General features: G+C 41.4%; 1 protein-coding gene across 3 annotated transcripts in view; it reads left to right on the top strand.

Moving 5' to 3' along the window:
* The first annotated feature begins 2,801 nt into the window (after positions 1-2,801).
* The window catches only part of ZNF76 (zinc finger protein 76), a 31,824-nt gene continuing 23,305 nt past the window's right edge, over positions 2,802-11,320 (top strand). Inside the window, exons 1-4 of one of the 3 annotated variants that reach the window (XM_060231447.1) lie at positions 2,802-2,871; positions 7,323-7,457; positions 7,979-8,069; positions 10,529-10,618. In XM_060231447.1, coding sequence (XP_060087430.1) covers positions 7,389-7,457; positions 7,979-8,069; positions 10,529-10,618 — 250 coding nt within the window. In that variant the 5' untranslated portion in view covers positions 2,802-2,871; positions 7,323-7,388. Of the gene's footprint in view, positions 2,872-7,319; positions 7,458-7,978; positions 8,070-10,528; positions 10,619-11,320 lie in introns of those variants that run through there. The other 2 variants (XM_060231448.1, XM_060231449.1) reach the window with 2 other exon arrangements.

Genomic DNA, 11,320 nt, shown 5'->3' with positions numbered 1-11,320 from the left:
TGTGAGGATCCATAATTTTGGATCCATGTTTTTTGTGCTGTGGTGGCACCATGAAGCAATGGATTTGTGGTGCAGCCTGTGGCCATGGGCATGTGATTGGATGGCGTGACCAAATGTAAATATTCTGAGGATCCATGAGGATCTGTGCTTTGGATCCATCTTTTTGTGCCATGGCCATTCCACAAAGCAATGGATATGTGGTTTTTATCATGCAATCTGTGCTCATGAACATGATGTGTGATTGGATAGTGAGTTTTGGGCAACCCAGTGTAAAAATCCTGAGTATCCATGAGTTTCAGTGCTTTGGAATGACAATTTTGCCCCATAGCAGCACCATTAAGCAGTGGATCTGTGATTTTTCCGGTGTAATGTTTGTCTATGGCAAATATTCAAAGCAAAAATCATGCGGATTCATGATTTGGAACTATGCTTTTATACCACAAAATAGCAGCTACATGATATCTATATATCTAATTCCCAACTGTGACCCCATGTGCAGATACTTATTTCTGCAGATAAGGGAACACATGGATGGTAAAGAAATTTTTCTGCAGTTGGGGCACTCTCCAGGGCTGCAGAAAAATGCAAAAAGTTAAAAAATACACTGGGGGTTAAATTTCCTCAAATTAACAAAATGAGCGATCTGCGCATGCTCAGAAAAGCTGGCACATGTACAGTTGAACTGGTGACAGAGGTGGCTGCTGCAGATGGGAACTCCAGACCAGTTGCCATTGTGGAGGGTGCCAGGAGCAGCTACAGGGAGCCGATTCCTGCCAGGCTACCACGCTCTGGGAGCCAGTCCAAGCCTAGCTGCATGGCAGAAGACTCCAGGAGAGCTTCTAGGGCCAACCATGGAGGTGGATGATGCCAGGAGCCAGTCTGGGCTTGGGGTGGTTCCCAAATACTGATGGTGGGGCCTGGAGTTGTGATAAGGGGGAAGAGATGGCTCTCTTCCCCCCCCCCCCCCACACACACAAGTTTTGCAGGCTTCCCACAGGCACCACTGCTGGTAGGGAAAAAGAAGGGAGGGAGATTGGTTCAGTGGGGTGAAAGAGAAAGAACTGGGATTGTCTGAGGGAGGGGGAGAGAAAGAGAAAGAAGGGGGGATTGGCTTAGGGGGAAGAAAAACAGAAACAAGAGGGGACTGTCTGAGAGAAACAGAAATAAGGGGTGTTGTCTGAGAGGGGAGAGAAAGATAAAGAATAGGGGATTGAATGTTGGGTGAAAGAAATAGGAGCGAAAGAGAGGGGCAGACTGAGAAGGCTTGGCGGAAAGAAGACAGAGAAGGGCTGTGAGAATTCTGCTGAGAGGGGTGAGACATTCAATGAGTGAGTGGAGAAAGTGAGTAAGAAAGGGTTGCTAGCGAAGGGGTTGGGATGAAAGTTCACATAGAATGAGTGCTACATAAGGAGTGGGTGCAGAAGGACAGAGGGAACTTTGACAGAGAAGGGAGAGAGGGAAGCAAAGGTGGGGAAATTGTTTTCCCCACAAGTTTCTTGCAGGTCTCCCCTTGTTTATTATTATCAGATGGCAGAATTACACACAGGAAGTATATAATATAAAGCAGGCATCCATGTTGATATAATAGGTTGTATGCAGGTTGAACAATCCCACTAAATACTACAATCTAAACTTTCAATCCATTCATTTGCAGCTAGGGAGTGATCAGAGAGCTCTATCTGTCTATCATATATCCCTGGAAAGCACGATGCTCACATTCCTGTGACAGATGGAAAAACAGTTTGGCAGGGTACACTACAATTGCATTTTGGTCCATGTAAGCAACAGATCTTTGCATCTGTCAAAGCCTGTTTGTTTTCTATTAGCTGTCTTCCATGCTTTACATGACAACTAAAATCCTGTGGGCCTCTCACTGGTGTTTCAGGTTATGGATAATGGGTGGAACTAATTGCATCCATGTTTGCGACCATTCATTCCTTAGATCTTATTGCTGGGAGTCAAGAGGGCCTTAGTCTGGACAGGCCTGTGTCAGCCATGTCTTTGCGAAAGGGCAGCTCTCCATTTTCGATGATCTTTCTATCTTCACAATAAAATGATCTTGTCTTCAGAGATGCAACGAAGCAGTGTAGCACATCATAGGTAGCCAATAGGTTGAATTGGGTTTAACACATCCAGTGATGGTTGTCATGATACCTGTGGTGTTGACTATAGACTAAGTCGTAATTTACAATATGAAGGTAGTTTTACTTTGTTTCAATGCAAAAAATTATATGAATTCATGAGGATCCATGTTTTGAATCATTCCTGCGCCATAGTGTTAGATCCATGTTTTTAAAGGTTCAGTCTGCGGTCTTGATATGTAATTTGATATTGTATTTGGGGGACTTCGGTGGGAAAAAAACCTAGAGGATCCATGAAGATCCAGCTTTTACTTTTCCCTTAGCAATGCCATTCCTGCATATTAACTGATTCTGGGTTCTCAAACTGTCAGGAGACAGGCGGTCACATAAATATTTTAAAAACATAAATCTGTCCGTATAGCTTCTAAACCATAATGTCTCTCCAATGTGCCCAGAAGAGGGAGCTCACCGGTTTTGCTCGTCTTTGTGTGAAGTAGGGGTGAGAGCCGGCGGCAATTTCATCCCACCTGTAAAGTTTAAACGGAAGACCCCGCAAGCCCTTCGCTGGGCTCCCTGCGCATGTCAAAAATGAAGGGCATGCGTGCAAAGAACGACCTGAGTTTTCCTGTTCCGGGATTCTGAGAGCAACTTCATGGAGCCCCGGAATCTGAATGGAAATTGGCGAGCAGCCAAGGAACCTGGATAAGAAGCTTGTTATGCAGAGGGGAGGGGGAAGCTGTGGGTGAGGCCCGGTGCATGGCGGTCAGGCGGCGGACTTGGTCCTCCACAGGTCTGTGCCCAGGTGGCGGTGGGTGAGGGGGAGCGGCGTTGCTTGGTTTGTGAGGGTCAGCATCTTCTCTGGGATCCGCTGCGGTCGACGTTGTTTTTGCTACTTTGGTGGAAAAAGAGACTTCTCCAAGGGAGCGCTTATTTCTTTTTTTTATTTCCCAAGTGCTTTCCCTATTGTGTATGTTCTCCCACTTCCTTCCTCGCATCTCATATCTCTCTCTTACAATTAGGATTGCTGCTCTTTTTGCTACTGCGAGAGCTCCTGTGTCACAGCTAACAGGGAGAAACTCCAGATTGTTTCGGATGGTGGTGACGAGGAGCTGCACTGTACCTGTTGAATTTCTGTCTGGCATGCAGTTGTTTAAAGCATAGGAACTATGCTAGTTGGAAAAGATGGCTGGCAACCAGCGTTGCTAACTCTCACCCCACCCCCGCCCGCGCTGGGTCAGGGCTCCTAAAAGCAAAGAACCAGCAGTTTAATGTTTTTCCCATCAGTGCACTGGTATGCCGGGGGAAAGTTCACCTTTTGCCTATTGTGTAGCTGTAAGTACAGCAGTTGTGCCAGGAAGTTAAAAGTTCCTAAAGAAGTTTTAATGGAAAGCTACCTGGTTCTTTTCTTTGCTGAGCTCCTACAAATGGCCTCCACCTAGTTTTTGTCTTCATCGCCTCACCCAAACAGAGCCTCCAGTATCTGGAATTTGCTATAAATTCTACCTCATCATCCTTTATTCTAGATTGATTTTTGTACCTTCAGTCACTACCATCACTACATACCATTCATTTTGCATTGTATCTACCAGTGAATCAGAGTTTGTCCTCAGGCACATCAGGTGTCCTCAGTGCTGTCACTTCACTCTTTCTTCATTAAAGCTTTTCTCATAAATTAAAACTTCGATTGTGTTTCAGATAAATTCCTGATCTTTAAAAAAAGAAACCTAAAATGGAATTATACTAGTATGAGGTTTATTCTGTTCACCATGGTAGATAATGTAGAGTGCTGGTCTGTGTATACTTAGAGCAAATTACTGAAAGTGATCCTGTTTCCCATTCCTTATTATCCAAAGAAGCCCCATGTTCTACAATATAAGGAAAACTGCAGAAGATGCAAGCCAGTCACATTCCTTACATTCACTCCTGCAATGGTATATTTTTCTAACAGCTGGCCTAGCTTGTCTTCCTAATGAACATCCTGGTTTTGTGCCCATGCATATAGAAATGCCCAGGTTCTGTCTGTGGCATCTGCTGTTAATCCAATCCCCATTACCAGGGATAAGGAATTTTTTTTTATCATTAAGATTTTCTTTGGCTCTAGGAATCAACTCCAAAATTTAGAGGCCAGATATTTTTCAGCCTTCAGTGTCTCAAAAGCTACACTACTAACTTCTCCCCAATTTTTTATAATTCTGTTATTGCTTTTAAAATCTCACTGGTGCTAGTATAGAAAGCAAATGACAATAAAATGAATTCATCCACCATTTGTGTTTTCCCTGAGAATGTGAGATGCTATAATAAAATAATTGCTGGAAATCCTTGTGTTAAGTGCTGTTAACTCACTTCTAACTTATGTCAAGGAAATTCTAGGTGCCACAATAAAATTTCTAGGTGCCATGGTGACCTGGCACCTGGGGCTTTTTGAGCCCTGGCCAAGATATCAGAGAACAGTTGATCAGACTGCTCTGAGCAAGACAGAACAATTGTCCAATGCCATGGAAGACACTTTTTATGTGAGATTGCCAGTCCGGTCTATTTTTAATTAAAGGGAGCATTTATACATTTGAAGAGTATAGTGTTTCTTAGTTCTAAATCTTTAAAATGATGATGAATACCTGCCATTTTCTTCATTATCTGTTGGAGATTCACATATATACAAATAGTTTTCTTGTTATGATATATAATTAAAATTACATGGGAGACAGTTGCTGGTGTTTTGAAATGATGCTCAACTGCTTAGATAGCTATTGGTATATCAAGCAAGTTCTTTGATATTTTTTTAACTATCAAAAAACCCTCCAATTTTATTATTATTATTATCATTTTTGCTGTCAAGTCACAGCTGACTTACAGTAACCTTGTAGGGGTTTCAAGGCAAGGGATGTTCAGAGGTGGTTTTCCATTGCTTGCCTCCACATCATTACCCTTATATTTCTTGGTAGTCTCCCTTGCAAATACTGACCAGGGTCAACCCTTATTAGCTTCCAAGTTCTGATGAGATTGGGCAAGCCTGGGCTATCCAATATCCCTTGCTTTGCCAGGCTTGCTCAATCACACAGGAGCTTCAGTGTAAAACCTCTATTTTTTCCATTGGCTGACCAGCACATGAAGCAACTTTAAGTACAAAAACTCACAATGTTCAGCCATTTCATGTTTTTCCCTGCATCTTAGGCTCAAAGCATTGACCATGAGATTTCTGTAATGAATGTCAGTAAATCAAAAATAGGTTTTCAATTTATAGACACACACCTGAACAGCATACTCAAGATTGCTACAGCACAGACATTATCTCCAGATTTTGCTGCAATAATTCAGTGCAAGAGGGGTCAGTTATCAGAAACTGTTAAACAAAATATTGCAAGTGTTTTAATCTTTTAAGCATATTTTAAGTTTTTAAAAAAACATTTAATTGTATTTGTGTTCTTTATAAACTTTATATCTCTGCTACCTGCCATTACATGTTATGACACACATAGCCTGCCCAACAAAGTCATTTTTATGTCAGATCTGGCCCTCATTAACAACTAAGTTCAACACCCCTGCTCTAATTCCTTTGAGTTTTGCTATTTTATTAAATTTTTCTGATTGTTCTCTCAAGTTTCACTCTTGAAGATCTCCAAGATGGTTATGTGGTTTATAGGTTTATCAAGGAATTCCTTTAACTTTGTATGTTTATTTGTATCCATTTTGTAATGGCTAGGTAAATTGGCTTCTAATCAATGCAAATCAAGTTGCAATCTGAAGGTAGTGTTGCCTCACCATTTTAGTTAAACTAATTTTATTTTATTTTGATATTTATACCCCAGCCTTCTCCCCAGTGAAGGCTCACAGCAGCTTACAACATAATTTCCCGCTCCTCCATTTTATTCTCACAACTGTGAGGTAGGTAAGGCTGAGTGCATCGGTGCATTCACACTACATTAAATAGTGTTTTATATCCAGATTTTTACTGTGTAAGGATAGTAAAAGTCCGGATGTAAAATGCATTATTTAATGTAGTGTGAATTCACCACATGATTGGCCTGAGGTTTACCCATTTTTTTTAAAAAAAGGAAAGCCCAAGTGGCCTTGAACACACTGTAGGCAAAAACAGGACTCTTGCATTCCCTCCCAAACAGTTATTTTGCAGACAAACCACACAAGGAAGGGGAATTATTTCACTGATTTCGCTGCTATTGGCAAAATAACATCCTCCCTCAGTGCAGTTTTTATGTGAAAAAACAGCTGGAGGGGAGTAGGAGCCCTTGCAGGACCATTCTGAGCCCATTTGGCTTCTCCCTTTTTGAAAAAAGCAGCTTCCTGGAGCTGCTGTGTGGCAACAGATGTAAAGAGTTCTCCTGTCCAGGCTAACGATTTATTCATTATTATTTAAAGGACATCTATGACACGGAGCATGGGAAAATGAGTATAAACAAGTGAAGAAAGGTAATGTGTAGCTGACCCCACAACAAGGATTTGAACCCAGGTTGAGTAACTAGCTCTCAGGAGAACAAAATTAGCAAATCAGATCAATGACAGATTCTGGGCAGGAGCAGCTGTTGAGGAAAAAAGGTGTGACTTTGGGGAGGGGGGGAATAATGCTGCTGGTAGCAGAGCCTTGTGCTGCTGCAAAAAGGCAGAAGTCTCTTTGCAATAGCGCTGTTTATATACCAGGCAGCATATCTTCTTGCTGATGAAATGTGTACCAGCCTGACTTCTTGCTTGGTTCATACCTTGTCCCCACCCCCCCACCCCAGAAAATTCCATCTCACACAGAACAGAAAATTAACTCTGGTGGTTGCCCACAACTTGCAAATGCAGCTATGTGACTTAACCAAAGTTAATTCCTCCCCCTTCCCCAGTAGAAACCAGAATTCTAAGTCTGGATGAATCCTGGTTTTAGATTCCTGGCCTGAGGGCAAAGGGGCTAATTCCAGTTAAGCTGTATCTGTATGTCAGAGGTAACCAGGGTTACAGTTAAAGCAAGGTTTCTTCATCATGCTCCATGTGAGAAGGGAGGAGAGAGGTATGAAATGTGTATTCAAGCCTGGAAACAAACTGGGTTTGTGTACATTCAAGTTTAATGTTGGCTTGCGGTGATACCTGAATATTGTCTTAATAGTTGTTAACTGGAACCCTTTGATAACTTAAACCAACCAGAAAACAAAATTTGAGCTTTAGTCATGACTCCATCTTGCATTGCAGAAGTAACTTCTTGTCTCAACAGAACAGTCACAGCATATGGACTGTTTTTCTTTTCAGGTAAAATGAAGCACAGAGTAGTTTTGGGATCACCTGCTGATCCATTCTTGTTCCCTACTTTTTGAAATGCTGATCTCCAATGTGAAACTTATGTTCTTACCAGAAAAGAATGGAAACTCTCAGCGATCAAATACGGTAAGTTATTCTAGCTGGAGTAGTCAAAGAATCATAGCTGGCTGGATCCTTAATTGGGGAGATTAGGCGTAGTTAAATAAAAGGCACTTTTGCAGAGTACACATCACTTGCTTTTTTTTTAACTATTCCAAAAGCTAGCAAATGTGACTATGGCTGTAATCCTAAGAATGCTTTCCTGGGAGTAAGCTCCACTGAATTCCAAATACACCTTATTATTGTGTGTGTGGAGGGAGGTATTTGTGAATTTCCTGCATTGTGCACGGGGTTGGACTAGATGACCCTGGAGATTCCTTCCAACTCTATGATTCTAAGTGGAACTTCATGGGGTTGCTGGGAGTCAATCACAACCCTTAGATCTATCTTCCATGAATGGTTCTGATTCTTTCCAATAAATTCTAGTTGGCCTACTTCCTGTTTTATATTCATGGTAAGAAGTGGGAAGGAGATAAATATAAACTGGTATATGTATTTTAGTTTTATAACAGAAAAGGAAAGCCTTTTGTGCTGAATTCATGTCTGAGGAGCAACATCAGAGCAAAATGGAGAATTTGGGACTGCAGACAATGACTCTTTCTGATGGGACAACAGCTTATGTTCAGCAAGATGCTCATGGTAAGTCACTTTCAGGCTGTGGTGCCTCTTAAACATTAAGGTGATTGAATCAAATTAGAGATCATATATATAATACTCAATGCATTGCATATATATGATGGGAACATAGCCAAAGTATATTATTGGGCTAATTTATTCTAGAGAAATTATTCATTTATTAGGCTTAAAGTCTTCCTTGGTTAAAAAGAGACAAAGAAAACTGACACACAGCAATAATTGGTTTGAGAGAACTGGGGAACTTGGAAAGGGTTTATCTGTTGGTTAGAGATAAGTAGTAAAAATAACAAGTTTCATTTCACACAATTGTTCATGCTTTTATCTATTTGGAGCCCTTCACTACTAGTCATTTTGTGCTGGTAGTTTATATGTTAGATTCTTGCTGGCCCACTATATTTCTGAGTTAATGGCTGATCAGCCTGGTAATTCAGGCCCCTTAAGCAGGAGGCCTTTGTTTCTACAGGCTTCTATCATCAGAGTGATAGAAATTCATGCTCACTTAGAAAGCTGCCACAGCTGATGTGAATCCTATGGAAATAGCATTTCATGAGCTTCCAAATTAGATAGCAGAGCCTGATAGTTTTATTTCCCACGCTGTATATTTGAGGGTAAGGCTTGATTTAGGTAGTTATCTAGACAGTAGCATGCCTTGCATGGGAAAGGAGCAGGGATGTACTACATTAATGACTCAGAGTGTGGCATAGGTACTCTGCATGGAGGGCTATACATATGGCCAAACAGCTTATGCTGTTATCTGCCCTTCCCCCCCACCCCCATCAAGGGAGAGATACTGTCTGAATCATTTATTATTTATTTATTTATTACGTTAAGCTTATAACCCGCCCTCTCTGCAAGCGGACTCAGGGTGGCTCACAACATCACATCACTTCCATTAAAAACCAATAAAACAAAATTCACTTCCATTAAAAACCAATAAAACAAAATTCAATGAATCAGTCTTTTACATTCACTGCTTTGCATCTCAAATGATCATGTCATGTCGTATTTGGGGTGAGTGATGGAGGAGGAGAACATATCTGCTTATAAACTGTTTAAGGACTCTGTCCAGGTCAGTGCAAACTATGTGGGGGCTCTCCTAGTTCATTACATTTCTGTTAGTAGCAGCTGGTTGGGGAGGGGGATTGGGTCAAAATCGTAGTACTGGGGCTGGGTTTTCTTAACTTTTCCCCCTGCATCATCATCTTTGATGTAAATGCCACTTTTGCAAGCAGCTATTTCCCCCTTATTGTGGAAGTGGAGGCATAATTATTTACATTGGGAGACGTGTGTGGAGAAATGGTTAATAAACACTTTCACAGTGGTACATAATCACACTTGCAGCTATTGTTAGTAGAAATGTAACAGGCCACTTGATTTACCTTCAGTGTTTGTATTGGGCCTCAGTTTTGCCTTTCCATTTGATGTTGTACCAGCAAGTAGCAAAATTCAGCATAAAACCGTACAGCATTGCTCAGCAGTCAATTGTGAAAAACAGAAACACAGTTCCACCAGTCTTCCATATGACAAAGCTCCTGTAAACCACATCTTTCTTATTGTCTTTTAAAATCTGTGTGATTGTTTGAGGTATTGCTAAAATACTGGATTGTGTGCTGGGGGAAACAACAAAAGGCAAAAGTGATCCATGAGTTTTGTTTAATCACTAGATTATTTTTGAATCACCAGCATGGTGCAACTGCAAGCATATGTTGATAGGCAGTAGTTTCACAACAAACAAAATTCAATGAGTAAATAACTTGTGGAATTCTGTGTCCCAGGTATAGTGATGGCCACTAGTTTAGGTAGTTGGTTTTAAAGGTGGATTAGATCAGTTAATATGTCCATCAGCCATTATGACTTATTTAAGCTGATGGTTGGTGAAAGTGATCCATGTTGGATCAGGATCAGGCCAGTGGCCCATCCAGTCCAACACTCTGTCACACAGTGGCCAAAACCTAGGTGCCATCAGTAGGTCCACCAGCAGGGCCAGACATCCAGAAGCCCTCCCACTGTTGCCCCCCCAAGCTCCAAGAATACAGAGCATCACTGTCCCAGATATAGTGTTCCATCCATACCTTGTGTCTAATAGCCACTGATGGACCTCTGCTCTGTATGTTATCCCCTCTTGAAGCTGTCTGTGTTTGTAGCCATCACCACTTCCTGTGGCAGTGATTTCCTTTTTGGGTGAAGCAGTACTTCCTCCTTTCCTTTCTCCCATGCATAATTTTGTAAACCTATGTCATGTCACTCCTCAACTGTCATTTCTCCAGGCTAAAGAACCTTCACCTCTTTAACCTTTCTTCATAGGGAAAGTGTTCCATCAATCATTTTAATTGCCCTTTTCTGCACTTTTCCTAATGCTGTAATATTTCTTTTGAAGTATGGTGACCAGAACTGTACACAGTATTCCAAATGAGGCTGTACTTTGGAAGGCTTTTCAATATTGTATTTAGTTCCTTTTTCAGCTTTTTCAGAAGAAAAGTTAATTGAAGGACAAGTGATTGAACTTGAGGATGGATCTACAGCTTTTATCCAGCAAGTAAATTTGCCAAGAGGTAAATTAGGAGGAGAAATTTCTGCAGGGGTAGATGGGGAAGTTTAAATGCCATAGGAATGAACCAAGCTGAGCAGCCCCAGTGGGGGTGTAAACCAGCAGTGCAGGGGCTGCTCAGATAAGACTTCTGTCAACAGTGCTAACAGTAACCATCAGCTCATCCATTGCCTTTGGTGGTGATGCCACATGATATCTCATGTGCCATTAATCTGAACGTACAATCTGTAGCCCAATTTGAAGTAGTTGTTGATGACAACAAAATGACAAAGCTTGGTAAGGAAGGTTTGTGATATTATCAGGGGTAATACATCTGATGAAGTGAGCTCTGACTCATGGAATCTTAAACTGGAATAAATTAACAAGGCTGCCTCTTTGGAATTATCTACATTCCCTTCAACTTTTACTGAAAGCTGTATATCTATAACAGTACGCACCAAGAGACTGTAGTGGCATGGCAAAGTTTCTAGTTGTAAACTATTACAGTTTAGTCTGATAAATTAGTCTGGGCATGTTTAGCTTGGAGAGGAGGCAGCTGAGAGGTGATATGATCACCATCTTCAAGTACTTGAAGGGCTGTCATAAAGAGGATGGTGCAGAATTGTTTTATGTGGCCCCAGAAGGTAAGACCAGAACCAACGGGTTGAAATTAAAAGAGTTTCCAGCTCAACATTAGGAAGAACTTCCTGGCAATTAGAGCAATTCC

Source organism: Heteronotia binoei, chromosome 2, assembly GCF_032191835.1.
Source record: "Heteronotia binoei isolate CCM8104 ecotype False Entrance Well chromosome 2, APGP_CSIRO_Hbin_v1, whole genome shotgun sequence".
Lineage (NCBI taxonomy): Eukaryota > Metazoa > Chordata > Lepidosauria > Squamata > Gekkonidae > Heteronotia > Heteronotia binoei.
Note: the sequence above shows the minus strand (reverse complement) of the source record. Positions and strands in the feature narration are given on the sequence as shown.